General features: G+C 44.7%; 1 protein-coding gene across 21 annotated transcripts in view; it reads right to left on the reverse strand.

Moving 5' to 3' along the window:
- The window catches only part of MAP2 (microtubule associated protein 2), a 143871-nt gene that overhangs the window by 32670 nt on the left and 87237 nt on the right, over nt 1-23964 (reverse strand). For 14 of the 21 annotated variants that reach the window (XM_059868108.1, XM_059868103.1, XM_059868106.1 and 11 more), the window contains 2 exons: nt 11355-11468; nt 9051-9128 (listed from right to left, as the gene is read on the reverse strand). In XM_059868108.1, the coding sequence (XP_059724091.1) occupies nt 9051-9128; nt 11355-11468 (192 nt within the window). The remainder of the gene's footprint in view (nt 1-9050; nt 9129-11354; nt 11469-23964) is intronic. The other 7 variants (XM_059868123.1, XM_059868121.1, XM_059868111.1 and 4 more) reach the window with 5 other exon arrangements.

The following is a 23964-nucleotide window of genomic DNA, read 5'->3' on the forward strand; positions in this document are numbered from 1 at the left end:
TCACTTCGTTAGAAGCTGTGCTGAACTCTGTAGCTTATGTTAGTTTTGTGTTAGTGAAGCCTGCAACTTCAAAGGAATCAGTGGTACCTTTGTGTGTTGCTGATATTTAAAACATACATAATGATATATTTCTATGTATTTTTATGTATTTTTCTTCCACATGCAGCCTAAACTAGAGGTAATGCCTGCAAAGTGTTTTGCAAGTTTCAGAAGAGGCTGTTTTTTACCTGTAGCAGCTTATAACACTTGCTCTTTGTCAAATGACCAAAATCTCACTGCTGTCACCAAGCCAGCATGTGGAAATCAGCTACAGTCCTAGTAATACTCCCAGATCTTGAAGGTCTGCTCTTCAAAATGGCCAGTCACCTACAAAGCTGCAGGTGAAGTAGCTGGAGTCAAAGAATACTTGGCATGTTTCTGTGACTCTGGATCAGGCACTAATTCAGCTAATTTGAAACTAAAAAGGCTACTCTTACACTCTGCCACTTTATTTTCAGAGGCTAATACCTAGGTTTTTTTATACCCACTGTGTTAATCATTAATAGCTTGATCTTTTTTCAATGTCCTGTCGAAGATAATGATTCCTATCTCCTTGAAATCTTCCTATAATGGAAAATATGAAGAGGAAGACTGCAGAATGTGGCATATCTTTCTGCACTAATCTGTAAAACAGGTTTTTTTTTAGTTTTTTCTAAAGCTTGTTACAACTAGCATTGGGCCAGCTCTGAATTTCTTCAGATCTGAAGTCCATGGAGGCATCTTTTTGCTCTGATGAATCTGACTGCTTTTAGAACAATTAGTATCAAAGCATTGCTCATTATTTAAATATTTACCTACGTTAAAACTGAGTCAGAAAAACAACTGCCATTCTAAAATCTACAGGTAACCAAACTAGAAATCTACACCTACAGTAATTTTGCTCCTTTATGTTTTTACATGTGGTGACTGACTTGCACTCCCTGTGAAGTACAAAGCATGGCCACTGGGCTGATGCCACCCTTGTTTCACAGAAATTGAACAGCTAGATGCTGCTTTTCTCCATGTATCCTCCTGTCTCTCTCCCTGTGGTGCAAGCAAACAACAGCAAAGCCATCAAAGCATATTCTGAGTGCCAAAGGAATTCAGTGTGCTTCAGCTGGGCCATTCAGAACACAAACCTCCTAAATGCAGCACTCCTTAGCCAGGTAGGGAGTGGGTACATCACCACTCCACACAAGGTGTCTTTGCTCCTTGTTCCACTGGCTGAAGAGAAATGCCATTCAAAGAAAAATACTGAAGCCTAGTTCTCATGTACTGAAAGATGACTGCAGTAAACATTTTGTTCAGAGACAAAGTCTAAACTTCACCCAGTCCTAACCTTCACTTTGAAGGCAAATGTCCCAGTGGAAGAGATGGAGATTTTGCCAAAGAAGGGCACTCCAGCAGGGTTAAACATTTGTAATAAAGTGGCACACGCAAAAAATAAGAGTTCTGGCAATGACTGAGGAGAGGAGGGGTGGATTGCAATGGATGACAAGGGTATGATATAAGAAGCAATAGCTTTAAGGAAGCTAAACCAGAATGCACTGAAGCACACACAAAAAAAACCAAACCAACCAAACAAAAATCCTGCACACTGCAAATGAAAACATTTCTACAGTTTAAGCATCTTTATGTCATAGTCAAAGGCGGCAAATCTGCTGTTTGAAAGAAATGCAGATGAACCTCTGCACCAAAAAGAAAAAAAATACATAGATTAGCAATGTGACTGGCAAACACATCTGAGATGGGGAAAAAAGGCTTACACAGAGGAATAAGCTTAGCTGCAAAGCAATATTTCATCATGGCAAAGTAAAAAACTCAGGAATCAGCCGCAGCGGTGGGAAACCATGTTGTCATACAGCACCTACACAATCAAATTATCCACTACACACTCTCCAAGCATAATAACAAGAGCAGTCATACTAATAAATGGGGAAAACAGAAAATGAAGCAGGCTGGGAAAGCACTGGAGAAAGCTGGAGAAGGATTTGCTGGCAGCAAACACATGCAAACCTAAGGAGGACACACCTTCCTCAGCCAAGGATGAGGGTGTGTCTTTCAGGAGTGCTCCCACCACAGGGGTCACTCTCTCCCTGCTGGATGCCACATTTGGCACTTTTTCTTCATGGCACACTGAACCAGAATCTGACTGACCCTCACAGAGGGCCCTTGCCTGCTCCAAAGGCTTAAGGGGCCTGTGCTCTTTCCCCACTTGTTTCCCAGGAAGAGCAGCAGGTTTCACTTCCACAGCCATCAGACTCTTAACTGATTCTTCTTCTTGGAGATGGAAAAAAACAGGGGACATCCCCACCAACAGTAAACCAAGCACACAGCTGAACAGGACTGCTTTTCCATAACCCTCTCAGGACTGCTTTTCCATAACCCTCTCAGGACTGCATTTCCATAACCCTTTCAGGACTGCATTTCCACAACCCTTTCAGCTCAGTATTTTCTATAAAGGACTGCCAGTACCCAGCTCATTTTAGCCACCATGGAACTGAATTTCCTTAGGGAAGAAACCAAACCAAAAGCCTGCCTCCCCCCAGACAAGCATGCCTATGCCACAAGATGAGAGCTGGAAGTGTTTTACAGGCATACCTCTCCCAAGGATGGCAGTGGGTCAAAGTCACTGGAAATGGAGATGGAGTGGAATGATGGATGGCTCTGACAACACTAATGCAACAATGAGCTCAAAGTACACTGATATTTTTTTAATAAATGTGCTGTTTAGTCCAGTACAAGACATTTAACTGAGGTGGAGGAAGGTATGAGGCATTGATTTCTTTCCACTGACCTTGGTAATACAGACTGCTGAATGCCAGCAAGTCAATCTACTGTATGGATCCTGGATTTGGCAAAATACTGAGAACTTTCATAGTCATAACTGGCCTTCAGCGTGGCTAATGATTAATGGCTTTTGCAAGATTTCTGCCAAGTTTCCTACACTGAATGGGTTTATAAACAATTTCTCCCTTACGCTGTCTGACATCTGAAATCTCTATGTGAAAATCACTATTTTAACATAAGGACCCTTCATTTTCTTTGCTGTTTCCCCACTTATGCCCAGGTTCCTCACCATTAATTAAGTCAAACAAACCAATGCAATATAACTATTTGTTCATCCAAATTTCTAAAACACACCACTCAGCCCACAGGCTGTTAGGATCAGTATGGTAGGATCAAGAACATGGCAGAAGAATTATTAGAAAAATCTCCATTCCAGGCTTGTACTCCTGCCACTGCTACTCAGAGAAAAATGACTGGGCACTATTAGTAAGGATTAAGTGTGAATCCTGTGATTCAGCAATGTACTCAAGGAGCTGACCAGCAGCCATGCTGCAGGCAGCCTGAGTTTAAAATGTGCCTCACAATGAAGTACCTGGCCCTTTCTGCTGGGCTTACCAACAGCAGAAACCAATCCTGGGAGAAAGTGAATTTCAAATCTACACACTAACAACTTAGAAGGACACATGCTGTGCACAAACCACATCTCACAACTCACACTATACTCATATGTATTACACACTTGACTGACTGTACTAAAAACCTCTGAAGTGTCCTGATACAGCTGTATTCCTCATAGTCATCAGATTTAGTACTTAAAAGTGTTAAATTAAAAAAAGTTCTTTAATTAAAAAGAAAACCAGCTTACATTTTGGCCAGTGGTGACTTTACTTTTGATTGTACCTGTTTCAAAACTCCCCATTTTTCTTTTTCCTATAAATAAGGAGCATTTAAACAACAACAACAACAAAAACCCTTCCCCAAATAGCTAGCTACCTTTTTTCTCCTGATAAAGGCCACAAAGTGCTGCCCACAGCAGTCTCTGTTAGTCCTTTATTTTATGCTGTTGTGTCATGTTTCCATGGGTGAACTTGCTCCCACCTCAGTGTTTGCTAATGCTTTGGGATGACAGGCTTATTCCCATCACTGTAGCCTTGCAGAAAATCACATTAGTGGGACCACACCAGCTACTGACAAGTAGGAGGGGCAGTTTTTGCAAGACAAAGAAAAATAACACTACCCAATGAAAAGGACTGGCCTTCCACCTCAGCCACACAAGCCTAGAGGGGAGACTTTGGACCTCTTGCAGGCTGAGGAATCCTCTCATAAAAAAAAGCTATGAAAAACTAAACATCTAGTGCTAGAGGAAAGATGTTTAATCCATTCTCAGTGTATGACACCTGGTAGTTTGATGAGCAGATTCACAGGGTGCAGCTGCAGCTGTTCCACTGGATTTCCTACCAGCTTCAAGTACGAGTCCATACTTTGTGTCCCTGGTCTTTCTAAAGGCAGTTATAACTCACAGGATTTCCCCAGCACCCCCAAAACTGTCACTCTCAGATCCAAAGCACTGTCAGAAAGCAAGGCTTTAGCACAGGCAGTGTTAACAGATCTCTTTTGGGACACCAAAACAAGAGGGCTCAGGAATGCTACCCTAACTGCAATTACCCAAGCCTTGGAAACAAGTTTGACTCAAAACAATCCCATTTATAAGAGCTTTAAGGTTCTTTCTTGCAAACAACAGTAAACCTTAAGTTTTTTCCCACAGTACATCATGACAAAACAACATCTGTGTCTTCACAAAAAGCTCTTCTGCTTTCTCAAGTAACTGGCAGCAAGTGTCCTGCAATGGCATGCCATGGATCTCCTGTGCCTGGAAAGAATTGCTGTAGGAGAAACCAATTCCATGGGTCTGTGTTTAAGGCTGGTGCCAGTGCTGAGGCTGGCTGGGACCAAAGGCATGCTGTGTGCTCAAAGACCCCACATGGAACTAGGTTAGGAGAACTGTATTCACAGATTGCTTCAGGGAACAAAGAGTGCACAAACCACAGATAATTTGGCTGTTTCTCTGCTGTAGTGGAATCCAGCCCCCATATTCAGGGGTTTATGCAGTATTAAAAGAGGCAGGTGTGGAAATATAACCTGGCAACCTACTTCTGCCAAGCAGGAAGCTCTGCAGAGCACTGCAGCAGGAAATGCTAAGCACAGCATTGTGCCCAAGCTTCCCATTTTCCCTACTACTTAAGAGCCAAAACCAAGGTGTCAGGGAATCATCCCAATCTACTTGCAGTGCAGAACCTGTGGATTTCTCCTCCACAGAAACATCTACAAAATTCTGTAACAGATTTGAGGGGGGTTTGGAATTTGCAAAAGGCAAATTACAGGGGGTGAGCCCACAGTTCAGGCATGAGAGACCAGGAATCAATCCCTTCCTAAATCCAAGAAGGTTCAAAACTTCAACTCCCCCTTCTCTGCAGGGTGCCCTCACACCAGCCCATGAATTTCTGAAGACAAGAGCTGAATGAACAGAAGCACTTGCCACCTATTCAGCTGGAAGTGGGACATGAAGGTAAGAAGGGGAGGTTGATATGGTCAAAAAGCTGAAGACAGAGAAGGAAGATGTGCACAAGGGGAGGTTCTCCTTCCAGCTGTGGGTTTATTTACCCAGAGGCCCTTCAAAAGCAAAATGCATCAACCAGAGTGAAGGTGAAATCCCAGCACATGTCCATACCTTTGCAAACAAGGCAGAAAATCCTTTCTTTATAGGCTCTGAACAGACTGCAGGAGAGAAACCAGAGGCCTTGCCTCTGCTCCTTAAAACTGCAGGAACTGACAGCAGTAAAAATGGTTAATACTTGCTATTGTGATGGTCCAAAATCACCAGGAGTGCAAAGCCTGCTGCTCTTTGGGGCTGTTACATCTGTGGCTATTTTACAGATTTACATTGGTTTTTTATCAGTTTGAAGAAAGATATTTTCAGAATTAATGCTGATAATTTCATTAACAGGATAATGATGTCTTCTAAGGAGGCTCTGCTTTTATTTCAGCAACAAGAAAAATCCTTTGTTATTATAGTCCCTTCTAATCTTTTCTGTCTCAATACATGGGAAAATCCCAAATGTATTTTAAAGTCCAAGATTAAAATCACTTCTCACAAAGGCTAATTCTGCTTTACTTTCCTTGTATATTTTGAGAATGCCTTTCAAGAAGTAATTTCCACTATCAACAGATCCATTTTCATACAACACTTGATTCTTTTCAGTTTACAAAACATTCTTATTTGGTATATAAAGGCTGATCTGCCTATTTCAAAGTCCATCAGAGGCACCCTTCTTTTCCTTAATGTTTAAATTTTTTTAGATGAAGACATTGTGGACCATCATCAAAAGGCAAAGAGCACAAAAGAAATGCCAAGAAATTAGAATATTAGTCCTGCAAGAGCAGATACAACTGCTAAAAGGATTAGAGGGTGCTAAGAAGAATTTAATTTCCTGAACAAAATTATGTTATTATAGGTGAAATAAATATAATCATTTCAATAAGGCAAATCAGTTCTCTTACCTTCTGCAGCAGCAAAAAGGGACAGGTTCATTTGAATGTCTTCCTGCAGCCAAATCTAAGAAACCTACATCCAACTGACTCCTTTCTCTCATGAAATAAACCTGACCCACAAACCTCTCTGTCTTTCCTACCTTTTTTTTTTTCTTTTAATCTCTGTTTGCTGCATGGCTGGCCACATCCACCTCTGTCAGTCTGCAGCAGTGATTTCCTTCCTACACTGACTGAAGAAGTCTCTTGGATTCAAAGCAATGTGACACACACTGACAAGTGCATTAGGAAGAGCTTCTAGGAGGAGGGCAAAAAAAGGGCTGAGGCAGACACACCAAGTGCTCACCTTTTTGTTCAATTAATTAATAAACTGTATTTTACTAAGCAGAAAGATGGACAATGTAAAGATGCATGAGGATGGATTGCCAGGTGGCATAGGGTTTAAACAAGTACAGGAAAACTGGGTCAAACCCTACTGAGGCAAACTCTTCTGAATGGGAACTTTGCCTGAATAAAATTGACAGGTCTGGCTCACTCAGGTCAGCAAAAACTGAACCTACCCACAGAAAATAAAGGATGTATATCCTAATACAGAGCAGAGCACAAGATTTTTACTACCATTTTTACTACACTGAACTGACAACATGGACATTTTCATAAAAACCAACAGAATACATTTGTAGTGAAATTATTTCTAAGTTTTTTCTATTGCTTCAAACAACCCTACTGCGACATAAACAAGAAGACATAAACAAGAAGCTTCCAGCACAGATCATTAATGACTGAGGACATCACTCCTATCCATACTTTCCTTACAAAACTGCCATCTGCTCTTAAAAATGAAGCACTGATTCAAAATCTTCCATGTTGTGGAAAAGTCTCTTTGGACTAATGTTAAAGAAAATTATTGGAAAGTTATTAAAAACCAAATCATTGAAACATCTCCCAAACACAGTCCTTTCAGCCCTTGTAACCACCTCTGCAGGGTAAGTGCTCTTAGGTTAATTCAATTCCACATGCTAGGAAAGAGAAAAGCTACAATGCTCAGAGACTTGCTGAGTCACTGGCACAGCTGGGAGCTGCAGTCTGGCAGCAGATCATAACCTCACCTCGTAGAGTGCTTCCCACCTTCCTCTGGTAGTACAACTAGCAAAATGCTTCCATTTGCTGTGGGGCCAATCTACAACCTCCTGCCAATTAAACAATGGAAGGGCTTTATAAAATCCTAAAACACATGCAGATCTGCAGCTGATACAAGCAGCTCACAAAGCCAAACCTAAGCCTGAGGTTACGGAAGAACCTCGACATTGGCCTGCAGCAGAAGAGCAAGTCCTGTACTTGTACATGTGATGCAAGTTATATGAAAAATAGTGATAAAGCCCTGGTAACAATTCTAAAAACCTTTGCTAATGCCTTACCAGTTCTCTTTTCAGTTAAAAGTTTCGATTGCCATCACCTCTGTGTGATGAGTCTGGGAACTGCTCTATTGTTTTTTAAACAGACAACAGGCAGATATTTATTTTTTTTAAAGCAAAATCAATTGCTCAAGTTCTTTATAACTCTTACTAACCACACCCAGCAGACCCTTCCAGTAGAGTGGACTGACAAATGTTGTTGTTAACAGAGCCTGTAATTTCATTGTGTCAAAAACGACTGCGTGATGGAACACGCCTAATTGCAGTGTCCTCATTAACTGAGTCAGAGAATGCTAGCATGTGAACTTGCAACCATCCACTTGCAAAATTCATGGAGGCTCTGTGTTAAAATACCAACAAAGTTTGTTCAGCAGATGATAGGAAATTATTTTCATGCACTTATGGAACAAAAAGAAAGATAAAACGCTGAAAGAAAATCCAAGAAGGAAGTAAATGGAGACATAAAAACGTGACTGACATGAGTTCAACTGACAGTATCCTGGAGGTTCTGATCCCAAATCCTCCTTCTCCCCATGACAGAGCTCAGTTTGAACACACTGCTGTCTCCCTGCTGCTGGCCTTGATGCAGCACTTGTCTTCTGCTGAACAAAGCACTCGCACACGCCTACACTGCAGCAGCTTCCTGGGATCCAGGCCCCTGCTCAACATCAAGGCAGCTCTGCAGCTCTTTGCTGGAGGAGGTTCCAGCAGGAGGAAAATGCAGTGATCACGGGCTGCTGAAACTGAACACTCGTGCACAACACAGTAGAAACTTGCTTTGTGAGACTAGAATGGGACTGCTGCACTTTGTGGGCAGAACTTCCAGCACATGCAGGCACTGGAGCATGAATTGCAGGTCAAGGGCCAAAGAAATGATCCAGCTCTGAATCTCCTTGCTTTCATGCATTTAAGATTCCAAACCAAAAGGCAATGGTAATATTAGAAATGCAGCCAAACACAAACAATGGCCTACACTTAATCATAGTTTTGGTGATCCCCCTGGAACAGCAGTGGTTCATATTGCACACAACAGACAAACAGTGAGCAACACTATCTCTTTTCCTTCAGCGTGGATGTACTTGGCATATCCCTCAGCTGCCTCTGTGCATGCATCTACCTCATCCATGCACTGCAGCTGGTTTGCAGATGGGGAGTTATTGCTGAGAGTGCCTTATTTTTCCACAAGAGAAGTGTCTCCCTTTTCTGATTTCCCCATCCTTTCAATTCATGTCTCATCCCTCTGCTGACAGCTCTGCACTGCAATGTCCAGGAGACCCTTACCTTCCTCCAGAACTCCAGTCTGCTCAGAAGCTGGTGATGGAGGTGGGGAAGGAGGCAGGTTGGCTGACTCTTCAACTGCTAGAAATCAAACAGGGAAAATGAGATAAGAGTCATTAATTCCAGGAAGACCAATACATGATGTAAGCTGCAGTCAGCCTGTTCTGCCCAGCTGAGGAATTATCTGATGGGGACTCATGCCTGCCAGGTTTTTAGACAGACCCTTGCAGAATACACAGACTTTTGGAATTAAAATAAAAGGATTTATTCTTCTCTTGTTGTTTTCTAATGGTATGAATTACTGACAAAATTCTGGTTATAGAGCACAATATAAAAATCAAATACAAGATTCTCTTTTAAATCAGTATTGCCCCTTAAAAAGTGTTCAGTCACCCAAGGCAACAACAAAAAAGCATCTGAGCACAGAGGTATTATAAATTCACACCACCTATCAGAAACTGGCACCCAATCTCTTCAATCCACCTTGAGTACATGAGAAAACTCCATCTGCACCCTTTTTTTTCTTCTGCTGCTTTCAAGGTTAATCACAGAACACATGCAAATATTGCTTGTCTAAATGCAAAAGATACCAGCACAGGGAACTTAAATCAGCTGTGACATAACAGTGATTCAGCTGAGCAAGGCACAGTGAAAACTCAGATGCACTTGGACTGGGATTTACATTCATTCCCAGTCATGAGACCAGATGCTGAAAATAATTTTTTTTTCCAATTACTTCAATTCAAGTATGTTGAAATTCTAAACAAGCTTCTTAAATGAACTCAGCATGACCTTTGCATTTGATCTCATACCAATCACTTTGAGAATTTTTGTCTTTAAAAACAAATCCACTCCTGGGGATTAACCAATGTTTAAAAGAAAAAAAAACCAAACCAAACAAATCTGCTTTAACAGTTCTGTCTTATCAACAGCACCTTTCAACAAGCAGATCTCAGTTTACTGTTCAGGGCTACTTTCCAAGCACAGGCAGAATTTTTCAAAAGCCCCAACAGAATTTTCCAGGCTTCCTCCTGTTGATTTCAGTGTGATTTGGAAAAGGCCATATGTGACTTGTCCTTAGGATGTGCTGTCCAGGGACAGAGTATTTATAAACTCATCACAAAGCATCTGACCACAGGAACTGTAACACCAGGAGTTGTTACCTGAAAACATCTCACAATGTCTTTTTAATTACTTATCTGACTAGATGGAACTGAATATCCATTTTGCCTCTCCCAGGCCTGAGTGAAGTGATTTGGAGAATTGGGGTCTTCCATGTAAAACTGAGTCTCTGCAAAGAAGGGAATTACCAAGCAACACATCTCCCTGCTGCAGTTCTAAGTTAGTTCAATGAAGCAAAAAACCGTGGGAACCAAATTCCCAACAAATATTCTGAATTACTCATTGACTTTAATTCATTCCTAGGCAAGAGCCAAGCACTGCACCAAAACAAGCAGATTACCTGTGGGGAAAACACTGCAGGGCATTGTTTGATTTCATCACAATGAACATGCACTCAGCAGAATCTATCCCAGGACAGGCTTGCATGACTTCCTTACCTCAAGATGAAGTATGTCCTTTCTCTGGCCTTTGGTGGACATGTTTTGAGCTACTGCAGAAGTTTTCTGGCAAGGAGCAAGCACTTTAGGTACAATGGCTGTACACCTACCTTCTTTTATATAGATAGATACACACACACATGTATTTCAGAGGTTTTAAGCAAAGGAGGCAAGAGGAGGATGGAGACACAGCATGGACCAGTGGCATTCTTACCCCTTCCAGTACAGACTGCTGGAATTTGCTTTTACCACAAGACTCCTCCTTCCACAGTCTGCCCTCACTCTGCCTGGTGCTCTCACCCTGGTGTGCCCCATTCCTTTCTGCTTCCTGTGGAGGTGCTCCCCCTCCATCTATTTGAGCAGATACCACCCAACCAGCAAAGCCTCACTTTCTTTTTATTTATCACTCCATCTTTGCCTCTTCAGATGTGAATCCTTCACATGGCTGAGCACAAACAGTCCCAACCAACCCGATGACAAACGCTGCCACCAAACACCCTCACGGCTGAGCCACCCAAGCATGAGCCACAACCAAGGTGGAGAAGTCAGAGCAAACAGGGAATGAGAGTCACAGGGCCATGGAGAACAAGGATCCTGCCATAACCCTGTGGGCCCAGCCTTTCCCCAGTGGTGGCTATGGTTTACAACCAGAAGTAACATGACTACACAGCTGGAACTGCACTTTTTAATAGACATACAGACATTAGCAGACACAAGGATACCTGGAGCATTCTTTGTCTCATTTTACCTAAAGGTAGTGATGCAGGCTGATCTTTGTGCTGGGCTTCTTTTTCCTGTTCACCTTTCAGGACTGCTACAGCTTCAGCTGTTACTACTTGTACTATCCTCGCAGACACTTCTTCTGTGGCAGTAGCAAAGTCAGAAAGAAAGAAAGAAAAGCATGCCAATCAGAATGCTGTTTTGCAATCAGAAAGATTAGCTTAAACAATAAAAAACCAGAGGCTGACTTAATCCATTTTTAAAAGGTAATCTTTTTTCTTGAAATACAAGGAAATCATTAAAAAGAAAAGAGAAGGACCAGATATTCCAGAGGTTTCAGTGGAAAATGCCAAGTATTTATAAAAATCAGGAGCTTGCTCTAATCAGGATGCACAAAGCATCATTATCAAATGTTCCTTCTATTAGGGACAATGTGCAGCAACAATCATTTATTAAATGTCTAGAAAAATGTCTGTAGGTATTGTTTTGCAAATGGGGATAGAATGGGCAGCTGAGTAATGTAATTTTTTGACATTTAATATACAGTTAGCTGCATTCCAACATGCCCTTTGGACTCTAATTCCTCCTCAGCAGCACACAGTATGCATTAAAGGCACTTCCCAGACAGCCATCCATGCTGCTGAGGGACTTGAAGGGCCAAACAACATTCCTGCATGGTTAAAATCAACACTTCATCTTCCTCACCCCTTTGAAGACTGCCACACAAAGCTTTATTTAAACAGTAGGTGTGAGTACCATGGGATGGCAGAGGATGACATTTTTTTGGTGGAATGGGCTCCCTGCTGCTGGCCCCCACCCTGCTCTGTGCATGGAGCTGACTCAGGCACTGCATGCCTGACAGAGCTGGGGCCACAGAACCCCCACTTTGCTCTTCCCCACTGCCCACAAGCTGTAGCACACCAGAGCAGGGCTGAGAAATGGCTGCTCTGGTGAGCAGAATGGAGTAGTAGGACCACTCAAGGAGAAACTGCCTCAGCTTGACTCCAGAGCCACTCAAAGGTGCAGTGACACCTCAGCAGGCACACAGCTGCATGTGGAAGCAACCAGAGAAGTTTTTCCCCCTCTGGAAGTTCAGGTGCCTTTGATGTAACAAATCAAGATGTGAAGGGCTGGTCCAGCAGCACTCAGAGAGCAGAGGGTTTGTGGTTCTTATCTGCCAGTCTGCTCCCTTAGTCATGGAGCAGGATATTTCTCTCTCAGCCAAAGCCAATGGAAATAAAGCCCCTCCCTCTCCAGCCATATCCCAGTGCTGTCTGACAGCTGCTCCCAGCACAGATGGAGCTGACCCCCAGGGAAGGCCACCAGCTGCACAGCTGGGCACACCTGGGACAGAGCCAAACTCCACTGCTTCTGCAGCCCTTGTGTGGAGGCAGAGTCTGCAATGGCAGATGTCAATACACCCTGCTCCTGCCAGAGCCCCCATCAGTCACCATCCTGAGGGCAGCAATAAAAGCTCTGCTCACTCATTACCACATCCTTCAGGCAAGAGCTGGCTGGGAAGGGCAAGTATGTTTAAATCAATGCCCTACATGTAACTTCACAGCAACCACTCTGGCAAGGGACTGTCCATTAGATTAATAATGATTTATTTTCAGTTACTCTTACAGAATTCCCTTGTAGTTTTAATGTGAAGCTATTCCTCTTCATTTGTCCTTTAGAAAAGCCAGTTGTTTTTCCCAAAAAACACAGATGTGAATTAGCACAGCCATGTTTGTCTAAAACCAAAGTGCTAGGTTAATCTTACTTTTACACAAACGATTTAATGAGAAATTAAAAATCCCCACCCACTGGCAAAGAATATTCCTAATTGTTGGTGTTTATACCCTACAATTCACTGCACTCCTGGCTGGTCACCTGGAGGGCAGTGACTGCCACAGTTCCACTGGCTGCTGCCAACAGCAAAAGTAGAGGGAGGAATACACCAGAACTACCAAGCAATGAGAAAAAACAAGCTGATTTGAAAAAAATCAGTTTGAAAAACCATTTGAAATACATGGATATAAACTTGAGGATAAATTCAGATTAGAAATCTAAAGATGCTGCTTTCCTACTGTCAGGGTGAGAAGTTCTGGCAGCCCTCCACATTGGAGGAAGCAAATCAAATGTTTTTTGAGATGAGGCTACCTATGATAAAAGTGCCTGTAGGAGGAGGAGAATACAAACAACAGCTCTAGTTCTGCTCTTCTGTTTAACAACACATCCCTAGGATGAGATGAAAGTCCCTTCTGTGGTTAAGTAGATCAAATGGAGCACCATCACCCCACAATCAAGTCATGCATGTGACCAGACCTATAGATCAAGGAACAGGGATATTGATTTAAAGCCCAGCAATCTTCCCAGCTGCCTTTCAGGGGCCTGCACGTCATTTGGGGGCTTTGCACCTCATTTTGGGCTGCTTCCACATCTGCTGGATGCTGGGGGTGCTTCTTGCCACCTCTTGGTTCCTTCCTGACATGAGAAACACAAAGCAGACACTTCCCAGACCTCCCAGAGTCTCCCATGTGCTGCTGCAGACCAGAGGAGTGGACAGAAATGTGGAGTCCTTACAGGTCCTGACAGCTCCCTGTGCTGGGAGGCACAGGCAGCCTGCAAAGCACGAGCTGGGAGAGCCTGGGAGAGCTGGGAGAGCCAGAGTGAGGCATGGCCCATCCTGCTCCTGCAGCCACACGGGGCCCTCCCCACCCCAGGGCGTGCTGCAGCACCTCCCGTGGGCTGGGAGAGACAAACTGCTCTTCCACAAAGCATCCTCATCCTCGGGCAGCTGCTGTATCCCTGTTCAGATTCTGCTCTTCCAGAGCAGCAAAGAGCATCACCCTGACAGCTCTGCTGAGCATGGAGGACAGCACAGAGCTTCACTGAGTGCCACAGACAAAGACCCTGCACCAATTCCTGCCACCTGAAGGATGTGACACGTGGCCCTCCTGTCAGAACGTCCACCAAGCTGCTAATCACAGCACCACAGATCAAAGCAACATCATCAAGACTGTACTATTGGCTCAGATGAACAGATCAAGACTCAATGAGGAAGACTGTTAACAGAATCCATTTTTGAAGCTTATGTTCACATGAAAATTTTAATGAAAGGCTCCAATTAATTTCTGCTATAGAATATGCAAACCTCTATCAGGTTGAGTACTCTGGAGCATATCCAAAGGAAATCCCCTTGGTCAACTGCTTTCCATCAGCCAAGCAACCCTCCTCTCAGCAGAGTTAGGATAAATCATCAAAAGCTGCCTCCTTTTTAAGAGAATTTATACTGTTCCCACCCAGCCTGGTTCTCCAGTACAAATGGGCTCCACAGGCTCAGAAGGCAGCTCTCACCCTCTAAGCTCTCTTCCTGATTTAATTTGCTTGGGACAAAGATAATGCTCCACAGGGAGCTATGATGGAAGGTGAAAGGTTGTGTCCTGTTAAACAGAAATTTCTATTTCAGGCTACACAAAATAAGTAAATAAAAATACAACTGGCCTCTGGGCTGGTATGTTTTGTTCACTTTGTTTTGTTTGGCAGTGTTCTTTAATCAAGAAAGGCTTATTTCTGAACACTCTGCTGATGGATATTTTGGGTGACACAGGGGCATGGGCAGTTCATCAGAACAGTGCTTTTGCCATCCATGACTGCTGCAAAAGGACAGACTTCTCTGTACTAATGGACACTATAAATAGAAGATCCAGTGGGTAAGTCAAATCCTCACAGGGCTGCTATTGAGACTTTTCATAGTTTTCTTATGGTTCAGTTAAAGTTCAAGGCAGCCTAATGATAAAGAACAAACAAACAAAAAAACCAAAGCAAGACACCAAAAAAAGGGAAAATTAGACAGCTTGAATGCTGTGGATGCTGGGCTATCTACTCACTAGACATGGTTTTGCTTGTAGACATTTATTTTCCCTCTCTTTAAACAGGCAGACTCTCTGCCACAAAAACAGCACTAACATCCAAAACAAGTTACAACAAATTAATTTACTTCTTAAAAGTAACAAGGAGCGTGGCTTTACCTTAGACTCCAGGAGAACAAAGAACAGCAACATGCCTTTTCTTTGCATTTTGTAGAGAGTAAAATGTTGCTCCTTTTACCAAGATGTCAGCTGTTCATGACACAGGACACAGACAGAGCTTCACAGCTTGGTTTTAGGGAACACAGGATGCTAAGGTATAGGCAGCCCTGGAATGGGATGTCCATAACAGGGAGAGAGCACAGTGAAACCCCTCCAGGAGCTCTCCAGAGCCCTGACAGGGAGCAGGCTGAGCTGAGAGGCCAAGGGCTGACAGACCAGGATGGCAGCTCTGCTGCTCCCTCAAAGGTCACACTTCAGACCACACTCCACCAGGGCTGCCAGGTCAGCTCTGCCCAGCTGCTGCCAGTGCCACGGCTCTTCTGGGGCAGGAACAGAGGGCTCTGCCCTGCTCAGAGGACAGAGCCTGTCTGGGGCACTACACTAATTTAAACCAAAGGTAAAACTCAAACGAATCAAGCCCTCTGTGCTCCTGGTTTTGGAAGTCAGCCCAATCCTTCTCCAAACCCCAGCATACCAAATCAGGAGATGAGGAATCTGAGAGATGACTCGGGGACACAAACCCTTGCCAGAGCACAAGAGGATGCTGAACCAGCTGTGCTGGGGAGCCCCAGCCTTCCCTCTTGGCTGTGTTCAGAAGGCCTGCTGCCTCCAAAGGCTGCTGCCCTCCTCACAAGCACACCCACGGGCACAGGAGCTGCCCAATCCCCAGCCCAGCCAGTCCAGCACTGAGAATGGCACCACAGCAGGCACCACCCTGCACTCCCTCCTGCTAGCTGAGCCCCCTTCCCAGACAGAGCCTCAGACAGGGGCTGCTAAATGAGGTTACATGCCAAAGACTGGCTAGAGCACGATGCAGTATCTGGGATCAGATCCTGCACAAGGCCAAGATGTAATTTCAAAGCTCTCCTTGGTTCCTTATTGATCCTGCTGCATTTGTCATTGGACTGCAGATGTCTCCACTGGCACATTACCTACAATACTTCTATTTCCCATGACAGCTTTCCATTCCATTAACTTTTATACCAGACATGTTTACCAGCCCCAGAGACAGATTTACAGACAGTGGCAAGAGTCTTTTAAAATAGGTGTCTGAGCTTTCAGGTCCTGACATAAGCATTTCCACAAAATAGCTTTTAAAAATAGTTTTGGTTTTTTTTAATCTGTGACCATAAAGGCAAGAGCAAAACTCAGATCTGTGAGACATCTCCACATGATGATGCTGTCTGTTCTTTTAATGGCTGTCCTTCAGCCTCTAGCACTTTTTCTTCTTTCTCTTCCAACCTACCACAACCTCAGACTCAGCTCATGGAGAAGCTGAGTTTGCTATGAACACCACTTCTCAGGTGAAACTGGTCAGCTCTTTGTTTCAGCTCTCATGCAGCAGTGCCTTTTATCTCCTCTCCCCTACCCTCTGTGCAGTGCTGGATGATTACTCTGAGGACTGGTTTGGACAGGATGGGCAGGGCTCACAGCCTCTCCCTGCCTCACAGGTGTGTGACTGGCACTGATGCAAGGATCCTGCTGGCAGTGAACTGGGAGCTGGTACAGCCTGCCCTGAGAGCAGCCTGCTAGTCATCACAGTGTCAATCTCAGGCCAGAGGTGCTCCAGTCAGATCAGAGGTTTTCTCCTCAGCTCCTCTCCTTCCCTGCCTGCAGTCTCCTGTGTTTCACAACTGCCATTCAGCAAGGTCACAGGGCCCACCTAGCTATTGCTCCTTCCCACCTTGAGAACCCATTTCACAGCAACAGGGACAGGGCCTCCTAATAGGAAATGCAGATCACATCTCCACCATTTCATCAGGACAGTCTTCCCAGACTAGAGCAGCATCATGCCTTCCTCCTTCTGGCAGCAGCTCTACCCAATGCCACTAGGGTGGCAGCAAGACCTTGAGGGTCCTGTGGCCACAGAAGATGCCAGCTGGGCTCTGTACAGCATAATTTGTTTAAGGCAGAAATGAAGTTTACCTGTCTGAACTGCATGGCCATTCTCATTTCTGGGCTGAATATTTTGCACCAGACTGAAAGAATCCTTCTTGAGGGAATAAAACTGTTCTTTTAGAAAGCAGAGGGAAGGATTCCTGCCCTAGGCAGAGGTAAGGTGAACACTTTCAAATCCAGTTCTCCAAATAAAGGATTGCAGCTCAGCAGAAGACACAAATAACCAACTGCTTGATGAGTAGTGTGCAGCATCCCTGCTCTTATTTGTGTTCATTTATCTCCTAAGCATTCTAGCCCCTTCTGCTCCAGGAGAAAACCAAAGAAAAGAGATGACAGGAAGGAGGAACAGAAAGAGGGAGACTGCAAATTGTGTCAAAACTTCACACACATTCATAGGGTCACCCATCAAACACCTACCAAAAAAAACAGTGAGCTCAGTTAAAGTAAAGGGTAATTAATGTTCCTGGAGCACTGAGGCAGAAGAAGGAATTAAAGAAAGCTGCAATGAGATGGAAAGGATAAATAATATGTTTCATTAATTTTGCTACATTTTAGGGAAAAAACACAGGCAGAGCACAACAAAAGGATGAGCTACATGTATACTTGCAGAATTGTGAAAACAAAGCAATTCCAGTCAAGATGTGCCTGTCAAAATCCTCAGTGGGATTCAGAGCAGTTTCCAAGGTAACCAGCACTAATTGTTGGCACAGTGCAATCGAGTCAACAACAAAAGCACAAAGCAACCTGCACTGCCTTGTGAGGCAAAACACCCCACATATCCCTGCAGAAAGAGAAGACACAAAATGCCTATTTGCTGTCTTTGATGATCTGAAAGGCCAAACAGGACCTATGGATTTTTTGCCCCCGGGCACTGCAGCTCTGAGTGCAGCTGGGCTGTAAGGCAAACAGCAATTCGATTTGTTTAGAGGCATTAGCCAGTCCCCTGAGGACAGGCCCTGAATCCATGCACAGCTCTCCTGGAAGCTGGTGGATGACTTGTTTCAGTCAAGACTACTGAAATGTTGGAGGAAAAAAAAAGATGCAGGCATCACCCAGTGGAATTTGGGGTGGAAAAAGCAAAGATACACCTTGGGCTGATCTCTGGGATGATGACAGCTCTAAATATTGCCTTTTTGCATGCAGATTAAAGATAAATGCACAGCAGCAATCAAAGTATTATGAATAAGTTATATAAACCCCAAAAAGTGCCAACAGATTAGTGCTTGAGATTGAAGAAAAAAGCCACAGCTTCACAGAATTCAAATACTGGCTTTCAAACAGCTTTTGTGAGTGTAAATATTTTGCTGTAAGTAGGTCCTTGATCTGGATGTTGGCAATATTAACAATAATTGGCAGGAGTTATGAAGGCAAATAATATGAACATCAGCTTTTAAATTAAATGCAGCCACAACACAAGAGACAAGCATCATTTCCCTAATAAACTCGTTGACTTTAAGCTACTGCAGCATCCATGAGGATAGCAACAGATTAATTTAATCACCAGGATTCACCAGCTAAAGCAGGACAGGCCAGAAAAGGTCTGTGTTTGGGAAAGAAAGAGTTTGACAGTTTAATGCACTGCATTCCCCAGGGGCAAACATTCAGATTAGTGTGGGGGAAAGATGCATTGCAGTCACTGTGTGAGAAGGGCAGGAACAGGGGAGCTACAGCTGAGTACCTGGCACAGCAGCTTCACACCCTGGTGAGCCCCACTGCAAATGCATTTCACCTCTGTGTTTTGGGGTACTCAACAGCCCCTCCTCTGCTGTCCTCAAACTCTAGATTGTAAATCTGAAGTGCCACCACCCAGCTCCTTAACACTTGTGAACGTGTTGATCTTGGAGGTCTTTTCCAGCCTCAGTGATTCTATGATTCCTGTGCTATCTGCTTTATATCAGAGCAAATCTGGTGCACAGCTGAGTCCTGCCTGCAGCTGAGCAGTGCTGGCCTGGCTGTGCTCTGCTACAAACCCAGGGTGGCTTTCCTGGGCACCCTCAGCTGCTCTGCAGCACTCAAGAAGCAGCAGGGAAGCTCAGGCTGCCTGTCCCTGTCCCTGGACTGCTTCCACGTGTTCTCTGTGTGTTTCAGCTCCCCTGCTCTGACTGAGCTTCCCTGATCACTTTCTTCAGTGGGAGACTTGGACACATAGTCCAAATCTCCAAGGCACACAGTGCAAAACCTGCAGTGACTGATGCTGGGAACCAGGAGCCATTCTGGAAGCTCCAGTGAGCCCCCTCCTTTGGCTCCCTAGCACATTTATTGGGCAGAGGCCTCTGCCACACTATCAAGCAGTTGTAGAACAAAACCCCAAGGGACCAGTGCCCTGCTCAGCCCCCCCTGGAATGGGTAAGTCTGTTAAAAAGGAGTCACACCGATGTCAGTGCAATAATGCAACACTTTCAAAATGAGCCCTCATTACTGCAATACTTGTTTCCTGTGCATCCCCTGAGTCCACCTTCTGAAGTCTATTGCCTGAACAAAATATTTACTGTCAGCATTTCCCAGCCAAATCAGAGGTGGGAAAAGCTATCAGTTCTGTTTTCTCTGATGCATGGGCAACACAATTTAGAGCAATATTGAAGCTGACAACATCAAACCCTCAGCTAGGGCAATGCAGTGATGTCCCACTGCCTTTCCTGAGACCTGGCACCAGCTCAGAACAACACCTGCACATACAAAGCCACTGTATCTATCTTTGCCCAGAAGTATTAATTCCCTAGGACTCACACAGAAGAAACCACTTTGGCTTCAAAACAAAGAACCAGATATTTAATCCTTTCAGTGTGAGTAAATGCACATAATGGGTAAGTCACTTTTAAGTCAATATTAGTTTTGGGCTTCAGTACAAGTTAACATTTTAAACAGACCAACTTTTAAGAACCTCTACAGAAGTCAATGAAGCATCAGCCACCTACAGAAGGAGGTGATGCATCCCTTAAAGTTCATTTATAGCTCCTTTTGGGATGACTTTAAACACTTTTTACAGTGCTTTCTCTGATGTTTGTAGAAAGGATTCACAGTATGCTACAGAAACTTTGCTAGATTTAAGCTTAAAATGAACATTAACCTGTGCACATATTGTGTGGGACTTAGTCATGCCTGGTCAGGATGACTGAAGATCAACCTGTCAATGCCAACAGAATGCTGGTTTAACCCATCAGGGGATATTTAAACATAAAATGCAGCAATGCCATGCCCTGCTCACCTCAGTGCTCATGCTGTTGGTCCAGCCCAGCATGCACTGCAGCAGCAGCTGCATGGCTGATCTCTTCCCAGCCCTGCTTCCCAGTCCAGCCTGCCTGTACCAAGGCAGGTGTGTTCATCCTGCCAACAGAGGAATGGGGCTGCATCCTTCCAAAGGAGCATGTGCAAGTGTCCCCACAGACAGGCAGTGGCCTGTGCCATGTACAGATTAATTTCAGAGCAGTTCTCAGCCAAGGTCAGCAGTTCTCCCATCTCTCCCCCTCTTTTCTGGCCCTGCCCCAGCTGAAGGAAGCCTTGCCTCTGCCCAGGACTCATCCCTGAATCCTGCTCCCATCCACTGCCTGCCCACTCCTGGGGACTGCCAGCTCACAGCTCTGTGTGTGCAATGTGATTAGGAAAGAGAAATGTGCACCTACTCTTGAAGAAGGAAAATGTGAGAGATGCACATCACAGCCCTCAGTGCATCTTCAGTGCCCTGGAACAGGTGCCCAGAGAAGCTGTGGCTGCCTCATCCCTGGAAGTGTCCAAGGTCAGGCTGGACAGAGCTTGGAGCAGCCTGGGACTGGAATGAGATGAGCTTTAAGGTCCCTTCCCACCCAAACCATTCTATGGTTCAGTGACCTTCTGAAGTCTCTTCCACTTTTGCCAAAGCTGTCTTCTCTGGCACCCAAATAGCTGCAAGCTTCTGCAGCCACAGTGCTGGAGATGTCCAGCTGCTGAGAGCTGAGACCAGGCTGGGGGCACTGCAGCCTCCAAGAGAGCTGCAGCCAGAGGCTGAGCTCCTTAGTGCACTGAAAATGAGCAGTTGTGGAAATTCCAGGTTGCAGAGGAGCTACACTGCATGGCTGGGATAAAGCAGGGAGCACATACAGAGAACAAGACTAAAAAAAGAGACAACATAAGTGAGAAAGGAGAAAGAGAAGGAAGAGCTGACAGAGCACTTGTTGAGAAGGATGACATATTCTCAAATAGAGAGAAAGGATGACAGGGAAAGGAAAAAGAAAGCAACTCATACACAGGAGCAGCTAGGGATTAGTTTCAGCTCACCACCAGCCTCTGCAGGCTGTGTTACCCCAGATGCAGCACATACTCTGAATCTGGGGTAAAAAAGGAGCAGTCACCACTGAACCCTATTCCCTCTCCTCATATGTGGTGCAAGGCTGTGGATGAAAACAGTTTCAGTACATCAGCAAGACTGGCACATCTACACAGCACTGGCAGCTGGCACATTCATAAAGAGGGGCAGAATTATCTGTCTGGACAGATGCATGGGCAGAGAACCAGACTGTAAATCAGTTTTATCCTAACTGCCAGAGGTTATAGGGGTTGCTGGAAGCTCTACCAAACTGATCATGTGTCATTATGAATTAGCCTCAAGGAAGGAAATAGAAACAAAAAGCAAAGTACCTGGGGTTTATTTTCCCCTCCCAAAAGACACAGTGCTTCCCAGTAAATCTGATTTCCATGAACTATTCAATCTACTCAGTCCTGAGTGAAATGACTCTGAGAAGCAGCTAAGAGGTTTTCCTGCCCTGGAGCTAATAATATCTTTCAGTTATTTTCCACAAAATAAAACTGCATGCAACTAAAACTGGAGTTTTGGACAGTTACTTTCCACAAAGAGGAGAAGGGCTCACTCCCATGGTCTAATGTACACAGCTGGGGTGCCTTGAGTTTCCTGCACTTTCTGCATGCCATGAGGAATGCCTCAGTATAACAGAACCCCACGAAAAGACCAAAGCTGCATTTCTAAATCATCACTTCAGAAGAGGTTTTCCAAGCACCACTTACTGTGCTCTGTAGTCAGTCTGTGAAACAGCAGAGAAAATGTAAATGTTTTGCTCAGAATCTCCCAGAGAACAAATACCAGCATAAACACCATCACACAGACATCTCACTTGGAGTGTCTTTGAATTTCCAGACCAGCCACTGGTAGGGACAGGCACTGGATCATCAGGGCTCAGCTGCCAGCCAATGCCAGCTGCTTTGTGCTGATTTCCATCTCTTCAGCTGGCAAAGGCAAGCAAATCTGTATTATCATCAGAAGGATTGAATCTCAAGTGAGCAGTTCATCTACCAGTTGCACCCCACAGAACAAAAAACCCCAGCCAAAACACTGGTACACACTGAGTGCTGCTGTCCTCACCCAGGATATGAACACAGCAGGAGAAGAGATGGTTTCTTCTCTGCACTGTAACCTCACAGATTGAAACAGCATGAAAGACAAAGACAGGGACTTGTCTCTTGCTTCCTTCTACTATTTCCTTTGAGTTTCTCACTCAAAACCCAGACTGCCTTTGCTTTCCAATTTTAATAGAGAGTAGCTGATCATGGTTAGTCAAACCAAGGAATTTGCACATATATCTCTCTTGTACTTTGTACAGAAAATATACCCCAAAGTAATATTTTCTTTTCATTTCCATGAAAGTGGTGCCTCAGTGAGGACTACAGAGTGGGGTCCCAATCACAAAGTGCTTGCAGTCTCTTCCTTATCTCCCTTAACCTTGAGAAGCAAATGCTAGAGGAAAGGAGGAGAAAAACTAAATCCTCCTTTCCTTTGTCAGACTGTGGCTCACAGACGTCACAGGGAGCCTGTGCACTCCTGAATGCTAAATAATCTCCTAGGCTACATACTTTCTCTCAGTGGAGCTTAGACAGAGATCTCACTTTGAGCAGGGCCACGTTGGCATGGCAACGGGGGAAAAAAGGAATCAGCAAGCCTGGGGGAGACTTTGTGTGACTCTCGTTTTTGTGAGAGATGTGATGGTACCTACCTCCTCTCCACCAAGGGTTCAACCCATGCCCAGTGGGTGAGGAAGGGCTGATGTCCACCCTGTGTGCTGGCAGGACCTGGGGACGCCTTGTCCTGGGCTGGAAAGTGCATCAACCCAACACCTGAGCTTCCACAGGGGAAAAACAGGAGGGGAGGATTTGGGAAGTGTGGGGCTGAGTGGGTTAAGGACTGCCCTCGTGACACAGGGCAGGGGAGCTGGAAATGGGGCCAGCAGTGCTCACCAGCACATCCCCTGCTGTCACCTAAGAACCTGCTGCTTCCCTTCCAAGGTGACTTTGGAGAAGAAGATGCCATTTCAGCTCTGCCTGAAACAAGAGTAGCCGTGTGCCTGCAAAACAAGGCTCTGTTGTTTAGTAATGAACCTTCTTCCTAATCCTTCTGCCCTCAGACCAAAACTGGAATGAAAGATCATATGCTGGCACAGTCCCCAGCAACACCAGCCCGAGCTGCTCAGTGCCAAACATTGCCCAGTGTTCCTGGATGTCTTTTATGATGCCATCATGGTGATGGAGACCATGACAGAGCCTTTAAACCCAACAGCAATGAGCCTTTGAAGCAGCCCATCTCTGCCCCTCTCAAGGGGCACAGCTGAGCCCTCCTCCTGTGGAGAGGTGGCACACAGTCCTGCACCTGGTGGGCCACCTGTCCATGGCTCTGCACAGACC

This window comes from Haemorhous mexicanus, chromosome 26 (genome assembly GCF_027477595.1).
Source record: "Haemorhous mexicanus isolate bHaeMex1 chromosome 26, bHaeMex1.pri, whole genome shotgun sequence".
NCBI lineage: Eukaryota > Metazoa > Chordata > Aves > Passeriformes > Fringillidae > Haemorhous > Haemorhous mexicanus.